General features: G+C 57.6%; 1 protein-coding gene across 3 annotated transcripts; it reads right to left on the bottom strand.

Annotated features, from left to right (window-relative positions):
* Positions 1 to 926: 926 nt before the first annotated feature.
* On the bottom strand, positions 927 to 24,889 carry Syngr1 (synaptogyrin 1). Of its 3 annotated transcripts, none has more exons than XM_005003926.4 (4): positions 24,724 to 24,889; positions 9,648 to 9,885; positions 8,388 to 8,533; positions 927 to 4,286 (listed from the first exon to the last, which is right to left on the bottom strand). In XM_005003926.4, the coding sequence occupies exons 1-4, from the start codon at positions 24,820 to 24,822 to the stop codon at positions 4,065 to 4,067; spliced, it is 705 nt and encodes a 234-aa protein (XP_005003983.2). In that variant the 5' UTR covers positions 24,823 to 24,889; the 3' UTR covers positions 927 to 4,064. The 3 variants fall into 3 exon arrangements, with proteins under 3 accessions (XP_005003983.2, XP_063099753.1, XP_063099752.1); XM_063243683.1 differs by lacking the exon at positions 927 to 4,286 and adding an exon at positions 6,833 to 7,059; XM_063243682.1 differs by lacking the exon at positions 927 to 4,286 and adding an exon at positions 7,311 to 7,528.
* Between the last annotated feature and the right edge of the window lie 60 nt (positions 24,890 to 24,949).

Here is a 24,949-nt window from a genome sequence, read left to right on the forward strand (position 1 = left end):
ACTGATTTTTCCTTCACACCGGAGCTTCAGCGCCACCCCGACCAGAGTTGTCACATCTTACCCATGTTATTTGTTGCCTGGCGCTTCCCCAAATCTTGCTTTTTGCCACTGTTACCTCATCCTGGCACTCTATCCGCACAAGCCTCCTGACTGCATCCATCCCGCCACACCAGGTTGGCCACTCATCCTTCAGTGTTGTCCTGGCACTAATGACCCAACCCCTACGGAGGCCTGCAAGGGTCTTTCAAAGATCCCCTAGCCTGACCCTTATCCTGCCCGTCCTTCTGGCTTCCCACTGCCTCTCCCCCAGCCAGATCTCTAGAAGTCACCAGTCCAACCCGGCCACCCATCCACCTGCCTCCCAGAGAGCTCAGGCTGTGTCACCTGCTAGAAGCTGTGTCAGTTCCTCCTGGTCTCAGTTGCATCTTTGGACCTTCTCACACCCCGCGTCCACACTCACATTTGCTTGCAAGTTGATTTTATTCCCTACCCACACCCCCTGCCCGAGGTGGCTGTGTCTGTCAGGACAGGGTCTCTGCCTGGCTCCATGTTGAACTCTAGGGCTCAGAACTAACTGCCTGGGACTTTCTAGGGTCACTGTCAAGAATGAGTCCGGTTATCAAGATGTACATACAAAGGAAAAAGCCTTACCTTGGCTTCCTCTGGGGCTAGGAAGGGTCAGGCAAGAGAGGAGTGTGTGTGTGTGTGTGTGTGTGTGTGTGTGTGCACATACATGTCAGGTGGGGATCTGGGCTACAACTGCAGTGATTCTACTTTTCAAAGGAGAACATGGTCTTAACTCCACTGTGTAACTAAGATTTTAAAACAATAATAAACCTAGCCCAGGTCAGGGGAGATGGTGTCAGGCAACCCAAGCCACACTCGAGAGAACAAAGAAACGCTGGGACGCACCTGCGATGCGCTGGTGGGTTCTGAGTCTTCACTTTATTACTATGTCACCAGGAGTCACCACCTTCACTTGTTCACCACAAATGGACGGATGTCAGAAAGGAGGGGGCCCCGGGGCCACTGGATTCACTCTTGAGAGACTTAACCAGGTGGTGGGGGTCGAGAGCAGGGGCCAGGACAGGGCCCGTCCTTCACTGCACACAGATATATTTGTGGAGCTTAAATTATACATCTTATATATAGAAAATATATATATTTATACTATACACAGGCAGTAACGCTGCAAAGGGGCCAGGCACCCAGACAAGGGCTGTGGGCACCAGGGTGTGGGGCGCTGGGGTGGGGGGCAGCGCTGGGAGACAGCTGGGCCAGGCCATCCTCCACAAACTCTGGGGTGGGGGTTCCCCCTTTTTGCTCCTTTGAGAATCAAAAGGGTCTTGGACCAAGGTTAGGGTCCCCTAAGACAACAAGTAGGGGTCTTGGTTACATGAGAGAAGCCAGGGACCCCAAGTCTTTGAAGATCAAGAATCACCAGGGCAGAATGGACTGGGGAGCCGATGCTGCTTCCTGGGAGCCTGTCCATCCACGTCACACCCCCAGCTGTGTCAGGAACCACCCAGGCTCCTGTCTACGCAGAAAGCAGAGGCCTGGGCTCTCCACCTCTCTCTGTGCTTTACCTAGGATAAGTCACTGTCTTCCTGTCCCAGCTCTAAACTTATATGGAACCCCAGTATCCTGGGCCCCTTCTTGTACTTGATGGGGAGAAGGGGCCCAAACTCCACAGGACTTGGAAGGGGCATTTCCCCAAGGATAGTGTGGGAGCAAGTGCAAGCAGAGGGCAGGAGGAGGAGGGGGTGACAGGTGCTGCTGGCCTGCGGGGGTGGGACCCCCCAGGAACCCCCAGTAACGGAATCAGCAGTCTACGTCTCATCCCAACCCTGCCCTGTCTCCCTCTCCCTTCTACTGGGGTCCCTGCCAGGGTCCTGCCCAGTGGTGGACCATGCTGGGGGTCTGTATCAGGCTATACCCAGGGGCTATACCCCCAATAGGCTGTACCCAGGAATGAGGGGGTGCTTACTGAGATGACTCAGCAGCCCCACTCCTGCCCAGGGTCTTGTAAGTGCCCACAGCCTGAGCAGCAGGGCCAGTCTCCAATACACGTCCAGGATCAGCTGGAGGTTAAGGGCACCCTGCCCTCCGGCCAGCACAGCCGGCAGCTGACTGGTACCCGTGGAGAGATGGAGTCTCCCTGGGCCCACAGCAGGGGGGTCTCCTGGTGGGGCTGGGACTTATCCCAACCTCCTGCAGTGGGCACAGAACTGTACCAGCTGGAAGCACTTCCACAGCCACTGTGGCCCCACCAGGGATGCTCAGGGCAGAGGTAACTGACCCCGATGCCGTCCCCAATCCAGGCACCAGGTGGGGGTGGTCAAGAGAACCCCTTCCTCAGATGTGGAAAATGGAAATCAGCAACAGGCAGGGGCCTCTCCCATCACTGCTGCCCTTGGGGGGCCTGGAACAGATGAGTTCACATCTGTGCTTCACTGCTAACTCACTTGTGCTCAGAACATTTCCCCTTCTCGTAAGTGGGGAGAGTGACAGTACTTGTCTGCCTAAAGCGCCCACCTCCCCAGCACCCATGCTCCCTCAGGACCCTGCCTCAGGAGCCCCTGCCCCAGCACAGGTGAACTGTGTGCCCTACCGGCGGCAGACTCTGTACCGTGTTTAGTGCTTATCCGCCCCTAGCGGCCGGGAGCTCTGGGAGGCAGAGCCCACACACCCTGGGACTCTCCAGCCCAGGTGCCACAAAGGGCCAGTGAGTAGCCTGACTTGCTGGATCCTGGGAGGCCTAGGATGATGGTGGTAGGGACCCTGTCCCCCTGGGCCACCCAGAGCTCCTCTGCTCTGCTCCCCAGCATGCGCAGGGCACAGATGTGCTGCTCTCCTATTCCTAGAGGGTGCTTGCCTGGCCCTTCGAGCCCTTTTGTGCGTTTGGTGCCATCAGTTCCCCTTTCTCACTCTAAGGCTCTCCCTGTACTCCTGGGGCAGCACCCCCCATGGGCTCGTGCACCATCTGCCCTGTGACTCTACCTGACCCTGCCTCCTGCTCCCAGAGACCTCCCCACACCCACAGGGCCCCAACTCCGAATCCAGCCTGACCCCGTGTCCCACCCAGGTCACTTCCATTTCCAGGGAGGTCACAGGGTGGGGAATCTGCACCTGCTGGGTGACTCGGGGCAAGAAGTGGAGGCAGGAAGCCAGTGCTGCCACTCATTTGAAGAACCCTGGCCTCCTGGTCCACCCCCTCCTGGCCTGAATGTCGAGGACAGTGATCCCCCGAGAGGCCATAGAGGGGGCTGCTGAGCGCCCTGTGGGACAGCAGGCAGAGCACAGGGTCGGTGAGTGATGGGAGGCCAGCAAGCAGCTGGGGGAGAGCTGACTTGCAGCAGAATCTGGGTGTCTCTTGGGGCCAAGGTCCCCAAATTTCCCACAATGAGGGTAACACCGAGCGAAGGAGCCCCAGGCTTGGGGTTGGGGACAGTGGACAGGAAAGAGCAGCAGGCAGGAGCTAGGGGTCTGGGTGGCCTGAGTGTGGCCTTGCCCCTATGCCAGCTGCCTAAGGGACCCTGGGTGAGCGACCCTGTCCTCCCCGGGCCTTGGTTTCCTCCACCATACAGTGGGGACAGCCTCACCAAGCCCATCAGGCTATCACAGGGGGAGTCTGGGGGTGCCAGCCCATGTGCCGGGACTGAGCCCCCACATGGCTAGACTTCTCAGTACCATACCCATCTCTGTCCTACCATCCCCCCCACCTCGGTACTGACAGGGCCCCTCCTCAGTGTCCCCCTTCCAGGGAGCAGCACTGCCTCTCACCCCCATGGTGAGCACGGGCCTGGGCCCAGTAGCACTTCGAGTGCTCATGGACACGGAATGAATGCGCTGTCCCGGTCCCACCTTCCAGGCCCCGCTGGGGTTGGACACGCTGGCACACACAGGTAGACACTCCCACACCTGGTGACCCATCCCTGCCCCAAGCCGCCCTGGGCCTCCATGGAGCGACCTGGAAGTGTGGAGGTGCTGGACAGAATGGGCATGGGGCAGGGTGGGGCAGGGCTGGGGAAGAGGGAGGGGGTGGGGCAAGCGGTCACTGAGGCTCAGTAGCCTTGGGACTGGTAGCCCTGTGGCTCTGTGTCAAAGGCGGTGGCCGGCTGCTGGTAGGTGCCGCCCATGCTGGCGGGGTCCGGCCCTGTGCTGGGCTCCACGTAGGGGGCGTAAGGCATGCTGGAGTCCTGGCTGGGATCCATGTAGTCCTGGGAGAAGAGGGCCGAGTCGGCGCCAATCTGGTACCGCTGGAAGGCCAGCACGGCCTGGCCCGCCTGGGGACGGGCCACGGGGACAAGGATGGGAGGAAGGGGGTGGTTAGGGGAGAGACAGACAAGAGCACTGGGTTAGTAGTTGTTAGTCAACAGGACACAGGGTTAAAGATCCTCAAAGCACCAGATGCAAAGCCAAGCTGTCCCAGCTGCTACCACCAGCCATCCAGAGGCCAGAACCACAACATCCAGCCCCATGTGGCCCAGGTCACTGGAAATGTTCATCTCCACTGTGGAAGGTTAAGGGGGCCCAAAAATCTCCAGTCTTCTCCAACTGTGTCTTTAGGGATATTAATGCAGAATGGGGAAAAATGTTTTTTAATAGCACAGAGATCTCTTGGCATTTCCTAAACGCTATCCTTCTAGATCTGACAGCTAGACATAGTCATATGACTGAGTTTTGACCAAGGAGCTATCTCCATGCTCTCTGTCCTTCCCTCTGACCTGATGCCTGGAATGCATATACAATGGCTAGAGCTCTAATTACCAAAATAGAGCATGAGAGTGGCAGAGGCTTGGGTCACTGAAGATGCCTGAGTCACTATGCTAGTCCCTCCCAGACTTATCTTTAAGTCACTGTCATTTAGGAGTTCCATCACTGTTGCTGAGCCTGAAACACCTGGTCAAACAAAGATAGGGAACTGAGGAAAACAGAAAGAAGTTTCGGGGTGACCTGGCCTTGACTGCCAGAGCCTTGACTATTCGGGGAACTCTGACAAGCACCCCTGCCAGTCTCGCCTGAGCGCCAAAGCCCTTCTCACATAGCGCAGTGACTGCAGCACATATCCCTGTCAGACACCTTTTTCAGTAAAGCTATTGTTTTAAGAACAGTGACACTGACCATGACAAACTACAGAGTTAAACTGTCATTCAAACCAGCCTTGAGCAGGTAAGACAGCAGTGCACGCCCGTAATCCCACCACTCTGGAAAGCTGAGACAGGAGAACTGCAAAGCCTGAGCTCAGGCTGGGCAACCTAGCGAGACTGTTTCAAACCAAAACCAAACCAAAACACAGCTGGGGATGTTCTGGGTTCAACCTCCAGTACTACAAACAAGAAGAGCCTCAAGGTTTATGGCGAAGGCTTCTCCACCACACCTTTGCAGCTGGCCACCAGCTGGCAGTGCGAAGTGCTATGCTGCTCATTCCCGCTGGGGACTGGGGAGAATGAGGCCTAGAGAAGGCGTTAGAGCTGGAGCCCAGCCCTAAACACAGGGGTCTTGCTTCTTCCCAGGCCAGGACCCATCACTTCTTCCCCTCTGGTCAGTCTCCTGCAGAGCACTAAATTAACCAGGAACCCAAAACGGCCAACTGAACAGACGGGGCAGAGAGTCTATTTGGTACTGTCCCAGAGGGTTCTGGAAGCCCAGGTCAGGCATTACCCGGAGGACTCTAGGGTAGCCCTTCCTGGGAAGAAAAGCATAGGGGCCTGGGACATGGGGCAGAGGAGTGCACCTCGGGTCATCACAGGGCCACAGGGGGCTTGGCGCTGGAGCCTCAAGAGGTAGAGGGGTGAACCTGAGTGCTGGTGAGCCTGTGGGAGCCCAAACAAATGGATGACTCTCTGAGAGCAGGTCCACAGGCCTGGTCCCTTGAGCTCCCAGCCCCATTGTCGGAGGGTGGGGCTGGAGCGCCCTCTGCGGACTCTCCCAGGGAGCAGCTCTGGCCCAGGCACCAAGGATGGTCTGGGTATTGCTCAAGGCTGGGTAGCCAAGTTCACAGGACGGGGACAAAGGAGAGGCCTAGGACCACGCTAGACCCGGCTGCAGCGGGGGGCCTCAGAGTCCCGCTCAGGGCCCAGGGACCTCGGTCCACTGGTGTTCTTCCTGGCACACTCAGCAGCATCCCCCAGGCAGCAGGCAGTGTGCACTTATATGGCTCCTGTGCCAGGACACTCACTCCCTGTGCACTTGGCTCTGGCAAGGCTTGGGAGCTGCTCCTCACCTCTTGTGCCCAGGCAGCTGGGCCCAGGGAGGGAAACTGTACAGGCCCAAGGCCCAAGTCCTCCAGCAGAGTGCGGGTTAGGCTCACAAAGACCACCACTAAAACAGCTCACAGAGGAACCCAGCTCCCCAGGGAATGAATGAATCAGTGACTGCCTGAGCGAGCAAGTACGAGAGCTTATGTTTATGGAGCATCCCTGTGCCAAGCCCTGGGTCAGCCTGTCCCCTCTGCACAGCCAGCCCGAGAGGCTGGTCTGTCATCAGCTGTCAGCCCAAGGAGGAGGACTGAGGCCCTCAGTCCACCAGCACAGGAAGCCAGGACCAGGCCAAGAATCCCCCAGCACCCCAGGCTACATCCCTTTGGCTCCTATCTGGGGTGGGAGTGGGGACAAGATCACCCTTCACACCCCAGCTGTGGACAGGCCATCACACTGTGGCCACAGCTCAGCACCTTGGGCCATTGGTACCTCCCAGCAAGCAGAGTCGCCCGCCCCCCGCCACACACACACACTAACAGCCTGGGCAGCTCTGATGTGTCTGTCTCCCTGGCCTCAGCCTGGGGGCTCCTGGGGCCAAGGACTCTAACTCTTCATAGGCACAAAACAGCTGCTCAATAAATGTTTACTGAATGAATGAACACACAACAATGAAAGAGAAGGCACTGAAGGAAGGAAGTGGTAAGGGGTGCATCTTAAGTGCCCTGGGGTCCCCCACACTTCTGGCATCAGGCTGAGGGAGTGGCTAAGGCTGTGCAGAGGCAGGGAACAGCGTGCTGTACTCCTCCTGGAAGGTAAGGTCGTTGAATCTGCGCACGGCCAGGGCTGCGGTCAGACTCTGCCAGAGAGAGCAGGGTGAGGCCGCTGGGGGGACTGGACAGAGCAGGGGGCCGGCCGAGGCCCCTGTGAACCAGAGCGTTGGCTCCGCCCCCAGAAAGCCTGTATCCAATCACTCACTCCTCCCTTGAGCCCCGCCCAATCTCGGGGCTCAGCTTCCAGTCTCTTCCCTGGAGGCTGCCTGCTGGTCCGCAGTTCTCAGGTGCTTTCTTTGGACTGGGATCCCCTGGGGTGACCTTGTTGTTCCTGGCCAGGGTTGAAGACATCAAGAGCCACAGTGACCACAGCTAGCCTACAGAGACCTGGACTGCAGGTCTGTACCTGCTGATACTGTGTTGGGAGGCTGGATGTTGCAGAAGAAAGGGGATATCCAGGGGCCTCCAGCAAGAGAAAGAAATGTGTGCGGTGGGCCACAGCTGCAATCCCAGCTTCTCAGGAGGCTGAGGCAGGAGACTCAGCTTGGTGAGGCCCTGTCTCAAAATAATAAAAGGCTGCGAGTGTAGCTCGAGGCAGAGTGCCCTTGGGTTTGATCTTCAGTAGGGGCAGGAGAGTCACCCCGGAGAGGCGAGGGACTGGGGAGGGCTGGCTACCAGTCTACCAGCCCTGAGGTTTCCTTGTGAGGGGCTTGTGGGGGACAGAGCTGTGGACAGGGGAAGAGGAGCCCTGGGGATGGGACTTGGAGCTGAAAGGACCCTGGATCTGGCAGGAGGAAGAGAAGGACAGAAGAAAGGGGGTGGCTCAGACTCAGGGAGAGAGGGGCCAGCATTTTGAGGAGCTGCAGGGCGTCTACCACCTGGCTGATGCCTGCACTGAACTGGTCTCAGGGCTGCTGGGCCCAGGGATGTGCTTTGACTCACAGGTTTTTTTAAAACTTGAATAAACTACCAATACATAGAGGTCAGAGTTCATACCAAAACTCCAATTTCTGGCTTTTTGGGGAAAACCAGAAGGGCTGGCTTCTGCAGGGCCCCATCCCTGCTTGGCAACAGGAGCCAAGCGGAAAGGATTCTCTTAGGATGGGCAGGCAGGGGTCACCCAGCCCAAGCACCCAGGTTTGTGAGCCCCCCCACTCCTTCCCATCATTTTCCAGATGGAAGACAGGAGCCAGGACAGTAGGGACTGTTCTAGGCTATAAGACGGTCTCCTGGTTCCTCCCAGCCTCAAATCCTGGAGCCCCGCCTTCCTGTCTGGGCCTCTGCTTTCTTGGCCCTTAAAGGGGTGCTGGGTGCCATCCAGAGTACTAGTGGGGTCTGTGACCCCACAAACAGCTGGGAGGGCGCGGAGCTGCCCACCAGGGCCTGGGGTGTGGATTCGCAGTGCTGTACTCACCCAAGTAAAGATGGAGAAGAAGGAGAAGGCGATGGCGGCCCGGGCTGCGTCCGTCCCTTCGTTCAGCGGGTTGTCCTTGGGCTTGGACACTTGCCACTGGTTGGCCAGGAAGCAGAATCCCACGAACCAGAGGAAGGCCCAGAAGGCTGGGCGTTCCCAGAGCCAGGTACAACAGACGGGGTGACATGCAGGGTGAAGAGAGGAACGGGGCAGTTCAAAAGCAGGTCTCCCGTGCTCCCCCACCCACAGGTGACGCCAGGGGATGGGGTGGGGTGGGGTGGGGGGGTGAGAAGGTGCAGGTGAGAGGCAGAGGCAGCAGGGACCACAGGGGAGGGGCAGACAGGGAGGGCCAGGAGCAGACGGCAGGAGACAGCAGCGAGGGGCAGGGGGAGAGAGCAGGCCATCAGTCAGGCGCCTTCTCCCGCCCGTGTGGACACCCAGTCCCAGCACAGCCTGGCCTCGGCTCCACAGCCCACCCCTGGGTCTGGCAGCCATCAGGGCAGAGGATCACTGCCTTCCACCTTGCTCAGGCGTCCAGAGATCTAGGAATCTCAGCCAAGAAGCACCTTGCAGCCTCACAAAGCCCCTTGGAGAGCAGTGACCTGGGCACTTAGCGGGGAGACACTGTAGTGACCAGGGTCACTCAGAGATGCCCCATGCTGCCCAGGATAAAGTATATGCTACGCACAGAGGCACTGCTGGGGCCCTGGGGCTCTGTGGAAGTCTGAGAACCTTAAATTTAGTCCTGGTTCCTTCCAGAAGGAGTAAGGGGCCCAGGTCCGGAAGAAGGGGAGATCCTTCCCCAGACACCCGAGTCCCCAGTCTGGGGGTAGGGTGGCTGACATATGGCTCTGACACTTGACAGAGCATCCACCAAGCTGACTCCTGGGACTCCAGGGACAGCAGGGAGGGAGCCAATGGCAGCGGCCACTTCTGAAGGTCAGAGGGTAGCAGGTCACAACCTGCCCAGCCCTGGGCAAAGGGGAAACTGAGGCTCCCAGGTACTGCCTGTGTGCTGGGTGTCCGGCCACCCCTCATTCGTTCTCCTGAGGCTCTGCCGGGGAGGGTGCTGAAGGAAGACCTGACCCAGCCCCGTCGTGTCCCCGACCTGGAGGGCCCTCTTCTGTCCTGAGGTCACAGACTCTGCCGTGGCCTCATCCTGCCCTTGCTGCCAGTCTGTCTCTTTGTCTGTCTGCTCCTCAGTCACCCCGGTGGGAGGTTGGGAGGGGGTGCTGACCACACCCCACCGCCAGGGCTCACCCGAGACACCGATGTCAGACAGGACGGCCTTTTTGCGGTCCTTGACGCTGCTGATCTGGGGGAAGTAGACGTCCAGGGCCAGGTAGAGCAGGCAGGTGAGGAAGGTCAGCACGCCCACCGCCACACCGTAGCTGCAGGCGTTGGGGTTTCGGTTGTAGATGCAAAACTCCTCGCCTTCTGAGGGGCTATTGAGGTAGCCCTCGTTCACGATGGAGCCAAACACCACGATGGAGAACACCTGAGGGCAGACGTGGGTGTAGCAGGGACAGGTGTGAGCTCCAGTGCCAGCCCCGAGGACAGGGTGGATGCCACCTCCCTGTGCGCCTGGCAGCTGCCCCTCTGTGAGCTGCAAGGCAGGTGCTGACTAGGCATTTCAGAGGGAACCCAGAGAGGCAGGGCAACTTGCCTGGGGTCACTCAGCCAGGGTGGTGTCACCTGAGGACCCCTCTTACCAGCCATGCAGCGTCCCAACTATGGAAGCCCTCCCTGGTCCTGGCACCAAGGTTCCCTCAGGACCAGCCTGGCCTCGAAGAGCAAGTATCTCCGGGGTCATGGCCCAGCCCCCACCCAAAGCAGACTCCTCCAGAGGCCACGCTGCGTGGCCCCACCCATGTGTCCCTCTGTGCAGCAGTGGCTATCTGGGGACTCAGGCCTTGTCCTGGCTCCACATTTCCCAGTTTCCAGGGCAACCAAGGCCCTGACAAGCAAATAGGTGACAAAGAAAAAAATCACAGTTGGACAGCAGTCCCAACTCTGCTACCTCCTTCAAGACCTCAATATCCCCTGCGACAGGTACAACAGCAACAGCTCAGTAGGCAGCCAGTGAGATGGCCCTGACGACCCAGCCCCTGCATCCACGCCCTGTGTAGTCTATGTCTCACGAGGGCTCTGGACTAGGAACTTGCTTCTAAATATAGCAAAAAATGACAGGCTATCACTTTTGAGTACAGGTCACAAAAACCATGGCCAGCAGCTGTGCACAGGGGCTCATGCCTATAATCCCCACACTCTGGGAGGCCGAGGCAGGAGGGTGGCAAGCTGGAGCCCAGCGTGGGCCATTTAGCAAGACCCTGTCTTAAAAAAAAAAAAAAAAGGTTGGGGATGTAGCTCAGTACAAAGGCCTTGGATTTAATCCCTGGTACTCCCCTCCACCCAGAGAAAAGAAGGGTGGGACACAGCTACAATGCCAGCACTTGGGAGTGAGCTCAAGGCCAGCCTGGGCTACACAGTGAGTTAAAGGCCAGCCTGAAGTACAAAGCAAGACCCTGCCTCAAGAAAAGGAAAACAGAAAGCGAAAAAGGACGAGGCTCCCACCTGGGTCACTCCTCGCGTGCTGCCCCTGCTGCTGTGATGGAAGCCTGCTGCTCTGCGTTTGCTTCTCTTTTCACTGCTGGGGCTAGAGCTCGCAGGGCCTGGGGCATGACAGCCACTTACTCCACCGCTAGCTGCACCCTGGCCCTGTCTGCCTTCCCACATTGCCAAGACCTGAAGAAGTCCCTGATCGATAGCCAGCAACCATCTCCCTCAGGGGAGCTGACAGGTGAGACTGTAGCCCTGGGTGTAGCTTTGTGACACAGACACCCAGTTAAACTTTGAGATAACATGTTTGATGTTTTAAGCCACAAGTTTTGGTGCAGTTTGTTATGTGGCAACAGCTAAATAATACACTAGCTTTTTGCAGATGAAGTGGTTAAGACACAGGTGAGTTTTTTTTTGTTATCTGTTTTGTAGTCCTAGGAGATGAATCCAGGATGTTGAACCACTGAGCTTTATCCTCAACGCGTTTTTACTTTTATTTTGAAACAGAGCCTCACTTGGTTGCCCAGGATGGGCTCAGACTTGCAATCTTTCTGCTTCAGCCTCCTGAGTGGCTGGGATTACAAGTGTGTGTCACCGTCCCCAGCACAAGGCACATGTGCTGTGAATATGCCCAAGTCACACAACTGGAACACAACAGAGCTGGGCTCTAAGCCCAGAAACCTGACTTAAGTTCCCAGTTTCTCCTTGGGCTTCTTGATGCCTGTGAAACCATGTAGGACAAGGAGGCCCAGGCCCCAGGGACACATGCTTGAGAAGTGACAGCCCATGTAATAGGCTGGAGCTGGAGCCCAGAAGAGACTGCTAGTGGCTCGTGTCTGCCTGTCTTTACTTGCCATTGGTTTTGTGTGGGGTTTTGTGTGTGTGTGTCTTTTTGAGACAGTGTCTCACTATGCAGTTCAGGCTGGCCTTGAGCTCACCCTGTAGCCCAGGCTGGTCTTGAATTCACAGCAATCCTCCTGCCTCAGCCTCATGGGTGCTGGGATTACAGGTGTGTGCCATTACGCCCAGCTACACTCTCCATTTTTTTCTACAACAAAAAATCCTATAGTTAGGATGAGCCAGGTGCATTTCCTGCCACAGCAGACACCCAGGAGGGTCCCGTGGGTGTGGGGAAAACACATGTGAAGCGTTGTTTTCCTCATCTTATCTACTGAAGATGTCTAGACAGTCACGTGTCACAGAGGCTGCTTCGGTCAATGACGGGCGGTGATGATGGTGGCCTCATGTGACCGGGATCTAATGACGCTGGAGGCGTCCTAGTTTGTGTGAGCAACTCTGCCTGCGTAGTGACAGAATGGCCTATCACACGCTCAGGCTGTGTCCCCATTGCTAAGCAATGCACGACTGTCCTTTTCCTGATTTTATCAGGCCCGGGACATACAGGTACAGTAGGACACATAAAACAAGCACGTCTATGTTTCATGGGAAAATGGGCAAACATATTTCTTGAAAAGAAGGCAAACTCTGGAACCAAAGTTTAGAGACCACCAGTTCAGGACACTATGTTAAGGATTTAGATACTGGGGGTTTAGCTCAGCGGTGTAAGTGCCTGCCCGGCAAGCACAAGGTGGTGAGTTCAATCTGGTACCAAAAAAAAGGAAGGATTTGGACTCAAATGGGCACCAGGAATAACGAGTTAAGAAACTATGCCTCCTCCACCCAACGGATTATTATTCAGCCCTCAAAAAGGAACGGTGCACTAGTACAGCTACACAAGGCTGGATGACGAGTGAGAGAAAACCGCACTAGCAGCCAGGGACAAGGCGCCGAGGAGTGGCATGGGGGTGCGGCGTGTGCCTAGCACGGACTAGGAGCTCCTTGTGGTCCCCAGCACTGCAAACAGAAATCAGACATGAGGGGTCAGCAACTGTGTGTCTCTTCTCTGTGCTGCATTCTCAGGCAGAAACCCAGAGAGAAAGCAGGCCAGCGGGTACCCGGGGGCGGGGACAGCGATCATATGATGAGCCCGGGGGGGGCGGGGTTTATGGTTATGAACCCCAGAGAGGAGGGGGTCGCACAGCACTGGGAACACCCCAAACACTCCTGAGTCACACATTTGCCAACAGTTAACTGCCTAGTGAGCGACGCTGGCCAGGTCTCCTTCCCACCTGCGCAGCTGACGATGGTGGCGGTGAGTGAGTGGCTCGGCCAGAGACGTGGGGACCCGGCACCGGGACCAGCAGGGACGCAGGCTGGAGCGCAGCATGAGTGTGCCAGACCAAACCTCGAGTGCAGTCCGGTGCTCAGGGGCGCAGGACAGGAGGGACACGAAGCCAGGACTGGAGAAGAAGGCAAGGCAGAGTCCGGACGCCGGCGGGCAGAGGCAGCTCCTCACCAGCTGCCTGTGCCATCTGCCCTGCACCCCTGTGCATTGTGAACCTGAACCCTGGCACCATGACAAGTCCAAGGCTCCTACCAACAAACTGCCAGGTCAGGTTCCTGAGGCCCCATTCACGTCATCAGATGCACTAAGCCACCAGAATAGGAAAGCCTTTTGAGTAATGATTTCAGACAATGAAGAGTGAGACGGACCTCTCGGATTCAAATCAGAGACCTGCTGCTCCTCCTGTGTGGCCCTGGGCAAGTGACTTAATCTCTCTGAGTCTCACATCGGTCCTCTATAAAAATGGACCTCTTGGCTGGGGTGTAGCTCAATACAGACCACACACTTGGTTTGTACAAGTCCTGGGCCCACCACACACACCAGAGAGCGAGGGAAAGGGAGAGGGAGGGAGGGCGGGTGGGCCTTCTTTAGAATAACTCTATGGAGAGCCATGTGCCAGTACCCAGAGCAGAGCAGGGCCTCAAAGGAGCTTCACGGGGGCCTCTCATTCTCCAGGGGAGGGATAAGCCCAGTGGGCCCCTTCTGAGCAATACCTCCTAATGGTCACCTGCTGCTGGGCTGAGAAATGACAGTAAGAGGAGACCCCTTCCCAAAGAAGGAAGACTCAGGGTCCCCACAGGCTGGGAGGCGGAAGCCTGGGCCTCAGGGACAGCAGAGGAGGAACCATTACAACTGGTCCTCTTGGGAAAATGAAGCAGGAAGTCCCTGGAGAGGCTAGGAGGAAACACTGGAGATGATGTGTCCCCAGGAGGGAGAGGAGCAACATCACAACACGCTGGAGGGACCAGGCAGACTAGGCACTCTTGGCAGTGCCAGCAAATGCTGGCTGTGGCCATTCACCCTGGCCACAAGAATCTCAGTGCCCAGCACGGCGCCAGGAGGAGCGCTGAGGGTAGCTGGATCCCGATGCCCTCCGGTGCACACCTGGCTGACTGTCCAACAGGTGGTCTGGGGTGTGTGACAACCTCCCCGAGCCCTAGCCCCTACAAACGCAAGTGATGAGCACAGCGGCTGGTGACACACTGAGGCATGAGGGAGGAGGTGCAGGTGAGGAACACGGGGGACCCTGCTGAGCCAGCGGAGAGGGGGCAATGGTGAGCAGGGGGAACAGAAGTGTGAAGGCTGCAGTGGGCAGTGGCCTCATGTGGTGGGAGGGGAGGGCGGAACGACGGCACAGGGACAGGCCCATGGGACAGGCCATAGGGCTGTGGCGAGGACTGTGGCTGTAGTGTTCAGAAGTTGAGGGTGACAGGCTGGGTGGCTCTCAGGGCCCCTGATGCAGCGGCCTTTGAGCGGATGCCTGCCTGCAGTGAGCAGCCCAAGACACAGAGGCCCAGGGTGCAGCGAGCCGGAGAAGCCGCACGGAGGCCAGCAGTGGCTGGCGCAGAGACAGCGAGGGGGGACACCTGGGAAGTAAGGTCGCCAAGGGAGGCCGGAGCTGGTCCCCAGGGCCTGGAAGGGCAAGGTGAGCTCAGGAGCCCTGCACACGTCAGAGCAACCAGTGCAGCTGCCGGGTCTGACTTCGGAAGGGACAGGATTACTCAGGCGGCCTGGAGAGAAAAGATGACCGGGAAGCCACGGGGCCTGGGCCAGGAAGGTGAGGGCTTGGGGTCAGCGCAGGCAGCAGGGATGGGGGAAAGGAAGAGCTGCTGAGCACCTGCCGAAGACAGAGCCCCCCAAATCTGCCAAGAGGTCCCCAATGGGACGAAAGGAAGAGTAAAGAGCTGGCCGGGTCTGGGCTCAATGGGAGCCTGCTCTGCCCTGAGCTGCTGTCTCCCCTGCCCCCCCCCCGACTGGAAGCCCCCCCAAGAACAGCGCTCAGCCTCTCCACTCCCCCAGGCTGATGCTCCCACTCTTGTCTTACAGTGGTGTCCAGGACACCTGCCCAGTCGCGCAGCTGTCAGGTGTGGACTTGGCCCCTGACCCCGAGTCTCAATCTGGTCTGGGTTCCTTGGACCAGGCAGCCTCCCTGGAGGACCTGTGAAGGCTGGATCTGCAGGGACCACAAGGGACACACAGAGTGTGACACTGGAGGACTAGAAATTCAACCAGAATGAAATTCCACCTTGGCCAGGGGGAAATTCTCTAAACAAATAGATCTGCCTTGAGCAGCGAGCAGGTGTGCAGAGGCCGAGGGTGACAGCTGGGGGAACGCTGAAGGCTGCGGGAAGGGCGGCCACAGGAAAAGCCACCTTCCCTGAGCTGAAGGAACGCTGGGAAAACGCACCAGGCAAACAGGCCAGACCTCCCAGTTTCCCACCCCTTATGAACACCACCTTGAGCATTTTTAGAAACAGCCTCCAGATGGTGCTTAGAAAAACAAATCGGAAAAAAGGAAACTCAGAATCACACAAATTCAGAATCTTCTTCAAAGGCACAGAGAATCAGAGACCCCAGTACTGAGCTCTCCACAGTCCCAGCCCGATTCTCCTCCCTGACCCAGCGGGAGAATGGCGCAGCCATGGCGACCTGGAAGCTCTGCGCTGTGCACCTGTGCACTATCCCCACCCTTCTCCTCCATGTCTTCCTCCTTTCCTTCCGGCCGGGACTGGACACAGGATCTTTGCACTTAGCTACATTCCCAGACCTTTCCTATTTTTCATTTTGAGACAGGGTTTGCTAAATTGCTCACCTGCCTCAGCCTCCTGATTGGCTGGGATCACAGGCACACGCCACCACATCCAGCTTCGCTCCCACCTTTGTCATCGGTCAGACATAAACAGCCCTGTCACCCTTGTAAACTGTGCTGGGATGCGCTGACCCCCAGCCACCTTCCCAGCCTCTTCCCCTCTCCAGCCTTCCTGGTGGGACTCATTTATAGGCCTGCCTCCCCCAGGAGACCCTGAGCCAGCCTGCAGTCCCCTGGGGCTGGCACCTGTGGGAAGCACCTTATGAAAACTGTCCCATCAGTCCTCTAACCACAGAAGGAAAAACAAATCTGACCGCATGCCCGCAGGGCAGTCCCTGCAGTCCAATTCCAGACCCCAAGCCCTGGGGCAGCACAAGGCCACTGAGTCCTATCCCTCCCACAGATGGCAGATGGAGCCAGCACGGCTGTGCCCAGGCTTGCTGCAGGGCACTGCAGAGGGAAAGCCACGCCCAGCCAGTGTGAGGACAGAGGCTGGCTGGCAACATCTTAGACAAGCTCTGGGTTTCCCTAGGTGAGCCGCAGCCGTGACACCCGGAGCACGGACAGCGCCATCTCCCCAGCCCAGGGCATCTGTCTGCTCTCAGCCCTCTGCCTCTTGGCCTCAGCCACCATCCATGTGTGGGAAGGCAACAGTCAAGGACACTGCAGCCTCCTCTCCTGCCTCCCCAGCCGACCCCAGTGGGTCCTCGCTGAGGATAAGGTTTATGACCCTAGGACGGCTCTGCAGTCCCTCTGGGGAGCCCGCTCTCCCCTCCAGCCTCCCCTGGCTTCCTGGTGCCCTGAAGCCACCTCTCATCCATGCACCAGCTGGCATCCTGCCGCCCAACCCCATCCAGTCGAGCAGTGAGACTGTCACTTCAGCCCCCCATATAATTCTGAGCCATCCCATGTCCCCACCTGGCCTAGGCCAGTATCACCATTCTGGCAATGACAGCATTCTGGATCCCCTCGTAGCAGCCAGTCTCTTCAATCCTAAGTCACACATGTGCCTTTCACACTAGGGCTCAACCACTTCTGACATGAAATCCCCTCCTCACTGCAAGCCGCACCTCCCTGTCTTCCCCCTTAAACTCTACCAGGCTCCTCTGCAACCTTCCCATGCTCACTCCTGCCTCAGGGCCTTTGCACATGGCAGCCACTCTGCTTGGGATGCCTAACTTCCCTAGGTCTTCCCAGGGTCGGCTTCTCAATGTCCACTCCTCAGTGGGAGTGATGCCTCCTCAGAGAAAGCCCCATCAGAGTCCGGGGCCATAATGTTCTCTCACCGTGGTCAGCAACCATGATAACATCCTTACATAGCTCCTCCCTCTCAGATCCAGAGGGAGCTCAGGTCTGTGGGGCCTGAGAGCAGTGACAGTGAATCCAATGCACAAAGCATCCCTGAATCCCTGCCTTGGGCCTCTGCCTGCGTAACTCTGACCACAGGGAGCTCCCTTCTGCCCAAGGGGCTGCAGTGTGCCCTCTGGAATGGGTTCTGCCTCCCTGCCAGGACCGACCATGGGGCAGGCACCCAGGTGAGCAGAGAGAAGGGGGTGAAGCCAGTGTGGGGCGCAGGATGGCACAGGCAGCCCCTGGGCTTCCTGAAGAGCTTGCTCTCCTTTCCACCCCACAGCTCCAGAAGTGGCCTTGGGGATTAGGCAGTAATCTGCCCCAGGCTGTCCCCGTGGTGCCGGTGTGGGGGCAGGGTGGGCTGGGCTGGGGAGGGACTGGGTCAGAGACCTGAGTGGCCAGCCCAGAGGTGTGCCCAAGACTGTCGCCTTCCTCACGCTCCTATGGCTGGGGAAGCACAGTGGCCTCAGCTTCATCAAACAGGGGGAAATTGAGACCCAGAGGGGCTTGCTTGACTGTCCCAGCACCCCTGCTTGGTGGGAGAAGCGTTTGACCTGTCCCCAAAACTGCTGCCAGCCCAGGCCCTGCTGCCTGTGCCCTTTCCAAAGCTGGGAGCGGGCAAGGGATGATGTCCCACCTGGCAGAAAGGTTACCAATGCCAACCACATGGCGCTACCCAAGGAACACTAGGGATCCAACCCCAAGCATTCACCCCGAGTTACATCCCTAGTCCCTTTTTAAATTTATTTTTCTATTTTGTGACAGGGTCTCCCTAAGTTGTACAGGTTGGGTTTGAATTTGTGACCGTCTTACCTCAGCCGCCCAGAGTGCTGGGGCTGCAGGTGTGTACCGCCACACCCGGTTGGTGGATCCGTTTCACAGACAGGGCCACAGCGCTGGGAAACAGGGCTGACCAAGCAGGCGGCCATCAACCCCGACACGGCCAGCACACTGTCTCTCCGAGGATCATGAGTAGCAGTGGCAGTCCCTGCCCTCTAGCACTTACCACCTGACTGGGGCGCTGGCCACTGCCCTGCTTCACCCCCTCACTCTCCAGTTTTGTCCCTTCCTGCCCAAGGCTGAGCAGGGTCCCTCAGGGTCTGTGTCACCTCCATTTGTTGTGGGAGGCGGTGAGACAAGCTCTCACTATGTATTCTCACTATGTATTCAAGGCTGGCCTTGAACCCACTATGTAGTCCGAGCTGACTTGAACTTGCAGTGATCCTCCTGCCTCAGCCTCCTGAGTGCTGGGATCGCAGGCATGTACTGCTACTGCATCCTCAAGCTACTGACAGGGCCAGTACCCAGCGGCCTGGGATGCTGCAAAGGGAGATGGCCTACGGCGTGACATGAGGGACCCAGGCTGCAGAGGACACAGGGAGGACAGGGGTGACAGTCAGACACTGGCAAGGGCCAGGACTCAAGAGGCCCAAAGCTAAGGAGCACAGAAGACCAAGTCAGTGTGGGAGCCTGGGACAGGAGATGAGGAGGGCCGGACCTGGGGACAGGGGAGTGAGCAGCCTGCAGGTGGCAGGGACAGTGCTGAGGCAGGTGAGAACCCAGCGGTGAGCGTGGGGGCCAGAGTGTGCAAAGGCCTTGGGAACAGGCGCAACAGTGGCCAGGACGGAAGGCAGGGGTGGCGCTAGAGAAAGGGGACTGAGGCTGGGGACAGCACTGACCCGGGCTGGAAGACAGCAGTCCCCAGCAAAGGCAGGCTGTGGTAGAAAACTGTCCCCCTGGACAACAGGGTAGCGGACAGACCAGGCTACAGTGCAACTTACACAAAAAAGCCATAGACCTTAGGACATTCGAGGGGACAATGAAGGTCACGTCCTCCTCGCTGGGACTGAGCTGCCTGAGAGGCCTGAATTGCTGGGGTCCCTGCCTAGCTGCATATTGCGAATGGGTCCCTGCAGCTTGGGGCTGTCCCTGCCAAATAGCCGCCCCTTCCCTTGGCTCCCGGGAGAGGACAGTGGACACAGCTCCATTCCTGCAAGAGAAAGCGTCCCTTCCGTGAAACACCAGCGACGTTCTAGTCTCCCTACATTCATGGACCTGGGGTCCCCTCTGCTGCAGCTCCCACAGAACACGGGGTGGTATTCTTTTGCAGTATACGGACTGAACACAGGACCTTCGAGCTGTTTCCTCAACCTGTTTTATCTTTTATTTGAGACAGTTTCACTAAATTCCCCAGGTGGGACTTGAACTTGCAGCCCTCCTGCCCAGCTTCCCAGCGTTCAGGGATTACAGGCGCACAGCACCCTGCCTGGCTAGACTGTAGCTCCTGACACTGCTTCTTCAGACAGTCAAATTCAAAAGCCCCCACCTGAAGCCACTAGGAACACACATGGGGTCCCTGAAGGTGGAAGGGTTGGGAGCCACCAGCTCAATCCAGTTATGCCTTTCCCTGACAGATGGGGAAACTGAGGCCCAGCTGGCACCACCATTTTGCTCAAGACACATGGGCAAGCAGGACTGCAGGGGACTGCCACAAGGCACTCACCATGACCTGCTCTCACGTCCTGCCTGCCCTGCGTGCCTCCCCTCCCACTAGACAGCTGGTTCTTCCGGTCTGGGTGCCAAAAGTCTGGGCGCCAAGCAGCCAAGCACTAGTCCTCCAACACCCCGCCATCTGCCTCTCCCTGGCTCCAGCCCCTCCTCAGGGCTTTTCCTCCTCCCGCCTTTGTTCCTTCTCCCCCACCCCTGGGCAGGCCTAAGAGCTCTGCTCAGCAGGTCAGGCGGCCTCCCCACCCCACGCAGTCGGGGCCTCGCTTCCTCAGTCTGAGCTGTGGCGCCAGCCATCCCAGCAGCTCTTGGGCCTCCTCAGGCCTCTGTGTCCAGCTAAATGGGGATCACAGAACTGTTGAGGAAGAGCTTCCAACCTGCAAGGCCTCCTAAGACAAGCAACAACCCCATGGCACTGGTGAGGAAACAGACTGGGAGAGGCAGGGCTCCAAGATCCCCCACAGAGATCCCTGCCCTCCACGCTAAACCCAGGAACTGCCCAAGACACACATCCGAAACCCAGGCCGACACCGCCCGCAGGCCTCTTGGCAGCTGACCCGGGCCCAGACGTGAGGGAGCGGCCGAGCAGACGGCTCTTGCAGGCAGAGAGGCCAGAGGGTTCCAAGATAGTCAGTGGCAAATGCCAAATGGGACGACCACACACCTTCAGCCAGGACACCTGCTGAGGGCCCAGTGAGCTTCACAGGGCCGTGGGTGCCCTGCAGACAAGGTTCCAACTGTGCCCCTGCCAGTCTCAGGCCTTGGGCTGGTGGCAGTCACCTCTCCAGGCTAGGTCTTGCTTCTGTCATTTGGAAGATGGGTGCAAAGATACTTGGCCACTTACAGAACCCCGAAGAGACCAACCCTGGGGTCTGGGGGTACAGCATGTACAAGGTCTGCACATCAAAACAATGTCAATCATGCTAATAAATTCTGATGGTGGTGAAATGCCTAATGCTCTAGCATGTTACTTTGCCAGAACAGATTTTTGAAAACCCTCTTATGTCTCAGCACTGATCTCTCCACAGGTCATCAGCCCACAAAACGAGAATGCAAACCCCAAATAAAGTCTTTTCTACTCAACCAGTGCAGTTCCTGCTGTAAACGCATCATCCCCTCTGGCTCCAGGCCAAAGCGGGTCACTACTGACAGGCCACAGTCGTGCAGCAGATAGATAGCCTAGCGTCCTGTTCAGAGGGGAGACCAACGAACAGGGGTGAGGGGGTGACACGTGTTGAAGGTCACAGCCACTGCCTGGGAACGGAGGAGGCAGGAGTAGCAGCCAATCTCCCAGCCCCCAGCCAGGACATCCCCATCTCCCTCAAAACTTAGGTCAAGGGAGCCTGGTCTGGCCAGTGTCCCAATTCAGCCACTCCAACATGGCTCAGGTCTGACCTGAGATGGCTGAGATGGCCTCAGCCAAGGGACATGCGGGGCTGGAAGGTCCTGTTCCTGCCGGCCAGGCTCAGGGGCTTGGGACTCGGGGCCTCTGGTGGGTCCAGGTCTATCGAGGCCCTGCCACTTTATTTCTTTCCTTTTTTTTTTTTTTGTCCTTTTCCTTTTTATCGGTACCAGGGATCGAACTCACGACTGCCTGCTTACAAGGCAGGCGCTTATGCCGCTGAGCTAAATCCCCAGCCCCATATTTCTTTTCTTTTTTTGGTCTTCTCTGAGACAGAGTCTTGCTATGCAGTTCAGGCTGGCCTTGGGCTCACTTTGTAGTCCAAGCTGGTCTCAAACTTGCAACAATCCTCCTACTTCAGCCTTCTGAGTACTGGGATTACAAGGGTGTGCCATCACACCCAGCAGCCCATCTGCGTTTACAAAAACAGAAAAAGATCTTTCTTGCACAAATTTTACAAAGTCATAAATTCATATGCACAAGTTAGTGGCGCCCCTCCAGGGGGTAGAGAGGGTACCTAGTTCTGGTCTGTCCGGGACTGAGGGGCTCACACTGGATTTTCAGTGCTAAAGCCAGGAAAGTTCCAGCACACTCTGGTGATTTAGTTACCCGCATCTGGAATTCAGGCTTCATGAAGCCCACGTGTGTGTGTGTGTGTGTGTGTGTGTGTGTGTGTGTTTGTGTCTGTGTGGGGGCTTTTGTACATCCTCAGCTTTCTTTATTTTTCAAGACAGGGTCTCACTAACTTGCTAAGTAGTCCAGGCTGGGTTCTAATTTTGGATCCTCCTGCTCCAGCCTCCCAGAGTGTGGGGACTGTCACTGTCACTGTGCCAGCTCTAAGTTTTATTTAAAAAGACCTGAAGAGACACAGTATTGTATTAACTTCAGCTTTCCCTAAATGGCGCAAACTTTCTCTGTTACGATAAAACACATATAGCATGAAACTTGCCTTTGCGGTTGATCTTCCTCATTACCACAGTTTTAAGGGCACAGTTTGGCAGAATTAAGCAAGTTCACATTGTCACACAGCCACTGCATGTGATATATTTTCCAGTAATCAGAGGTATTGCCTTAATGAGATTTTATGAAAAGCTCACTTGTTTTCTAAGGTATCTGTGCGCTGCGTCAGATGCTTCTGCTTAGACAAAGGTAGCGAGCACCAGCGCGCAGGTGTGCACAGGGCTGCGAGGGCTGGGGGCATGGGCATTAGATGCAGCCAGCTCCACAACCCTTCTGTCCTTTCCAATCCTGAAATCTCAGGATTCTGCACTCTCCCTGCTTTAGGGACAGAAGACCTGATTTCCACTGCTTTGTGACAGTTATGCTCAGTTATACACAGCTAGTTACTAGGTCTTTGGAAGAAGCCTCAGATTCTTCAGTGCAAGCTTGGGGACCTCAGGGGGGGTGTGCATGCTCTTTTCCCTGCTTGCCGTGTCCTCCATTGACCCCCCTGTGCATAAGCACAGCTCCTCGCCCCCCACCATCCTGCCAGGCCTAATGGATCTCTCCCTGCTCCATGAAGTTCCTGCCATTCCCGGCCGGAAGACCCCTCCTGACTCTCATGGCTTCTACTCAGGGGCCACCTGGCTGCCCTTCCCACCAGGGCTGTGCCTGAGTCATGCCGCTTCCCTCAGGGCCTGGCATACTCAATACAGCTCTGTTAAATTGCAGGCAGCACTGACCGGAGCAGATGGTTCCCACACCCCCTCATAAGCCCGCGGCTTCACCTCTCAGGCCGGGGAGTGTCCAGGAGGGCTAACCTGAGCAGCTACACAGCACCCCCTTCCACAACAGGGCAGGTGTTCCAGGGACTCTAGGAGCTGGACACCACACCGTCACTGATGAACAAGTTCATTGCTACAATGAACTTGGATGGATGTGCCTGGGGTACAGGGACACAAACATTAACAGAACCAGGCTTTTCTGTATCCCCAGTACTGAAAAGTGCTGTCCATCTGGTGAGCATTTAAAGCTGGTCACCTTTCCTGCAGTCTCAGGAAGGTCTCTAACTTTTTCAGACAATGAAAGTATAGCTCAAGCCAGGCATGATGGTACAAGCCTGTAATCCCAGCACTTGGGAGGCTGAGGCAGGAGGATCACTGCAAAGTTTAAGGCCAACCTGGGCTACACAGTGAGTTCAAAGCCAGTCTACACTACATACCAGACTCTGCCTCAAAAACCAAAACAATAACAAGAAGCCATCCCGCCCCTCCGCCAAATACACACAAAAAAGAAAAAGGTAGCTCCCTTCTGTTCTGGGAGGCCAGAGTTAAATACCCAAGCTGGCCTGATGGATTCCCAGACTCTGTGAGGCTGAGGCAGGAGGATAAAAAGTTTAAGCCCAGCCTGAGGAACTTAATGTTTTAGCAAGAATCTGCCTAAAAATAGAAAACAGGGCAGGGGAAGGCCCTGAGTTGAACCCCCGACCCCAGTACTGCAAACGACTACAGAAAACAAACACCACAAGCTGTCCCATCCAGCCACCAAGCTGGCTGCAGGTATAGCTACCAAGGGCTCCTGACTGTCCCTGCCCAGTGTCCCAGTCCAGATCCTTCCAGTCTGGGCCCATCAGGAAGAGGTGCAAGCCTCCTGGGACAAGACTCACCACCCAACCCCTGGCAACCCCTGGATGGCGGGGGGTGGGGGGGGGGGAGCAGGATTTCTTAGCGCAGGTGCTGCCCAAGCCACCTGAACGCACCCTCTCTGCTTACTCTGTCCCAGTCCCCAGCCCAGACTCAGTACTGGGCACATTGGGCTTCTTGCAGGTCCTGTAAGGCCCTCAGCGGCTTCTGTGCTCTTGGCCTGGGGAGGGAACCTGCCTGGGGAAAGGACCTTCCTTCGGACACCCGCCCACTGGCATCCAGGTCCCTGCTGGGGGAGGGGTTATTCCGGATTCAGGAAATGTCGGAGCCCAAGGGGCCTCAAGAGGCTCCTCCCACCCTCATTATAAATCGGGAAACTGAGGCAAGACAGAAGAGGTGGCGCTCTCCACCTCGGCAATGAATTCCTCGCTCCCGGAGAATGTTTCTCGGGTGGTTCCCAGCCCAAGGTCACGCGGCGAAGGGGCTGCAGCTGCCGGAGGAAGCCAGGTCTCGCGCTTCGGCTCCTCGCTGCCACCTTCGGGGCTCAACCACACAGACCGAGCCCCCTGCCCTGTCCTCTCCAGCGTCCGCGGCGTGCGATGATCCACGCCCTGATCTGCGCTCCCCCACCAAGGCTACCTGAACCGGGGCTGCGTCCCCACAGCCACGCGCAACGCAGCCGTTAGCTGCACAGTCGCGGCCTGGAGGTCACGGCGATGGGGGTGGGAGACGCGCGAACGGGGGCCTCCGGGGAAATGGGGTGTCGGAGCGGGCACCCCCGCTGGCGCCCGGAAAGGGGGGCAGTCCACGCGCGCCTGCGAACCGAGAACCTCCCAGCCGGTTGCTGCGCCCCTGGGGTCGAGGCGTCAGGGTGACAGGGTGTCGGGGTGTTGGGGTGCACCGCTCTAGCCCACACCCCACCGCGGCCGCCCGCCCGTACTTACCCAGGACACGACGCGCAGGATGGTGTGCGGCTGCCGGATCAGGGTGTAGGGGTCAAAGGCGCCCCCGGCTTTCCCAGCTCCGTACGCACCCCCTTCCATCGTGGCTGCACCGCGCGGCGCCCCCCGCTCGGCGCGCGCCGCCGGCTTGTGCGCGTGCGCGTGCGCGGCGCCTCCTCCCCCTTCCTCGCGCGCGGCTTGCGCTGCCCCGAACTCCCGCCAGGGGGCG

Source organism: Cavia porcellus, unplaced genomic scaffold, assembly GCF_034190915.1.
Source record: "Cavia porcellus strain 051 isolate PalLab524CR breed Dunkin Hartley unplaced genomic scaffold, mCavPor4.1 scaffold_40, whole genome shotgun sequence".
NCBI lineage: Eukaryota > Metazoa > Chordata > Mammalia > Rodentia > Caviidae > Cavia > Cavia porcellus.

What these genes read in the sequence shown, in the direction of transcription:
- Syngr1 (XM_005003926.4), bottom strand. Translation starts at nt 24,822, where the DNA reads ATGGAAGGGGGTGCGTACGGAGCTGGGAAAGCCGGGGGCGCCTTTGAC. An exon ending in GTCTGACATCGGTGTCTCGG is followed by an intron (nt 8,534 to 9,647) that starts GTGAGCCCTGGC and finishes GGGAACGCCCAG; the next exon opens with CCTTCTGGGCCTTCCTCTGG. An exon ending in TCTTCTCCATCTTTACTTGG is followed by an intron (nt 4,287 to 8,387) that starts GTGAGTACAGCA and finishes GCCCGTCCCCAG; the next exon opens with GCGGGCCAGGCCGTGCTGGC.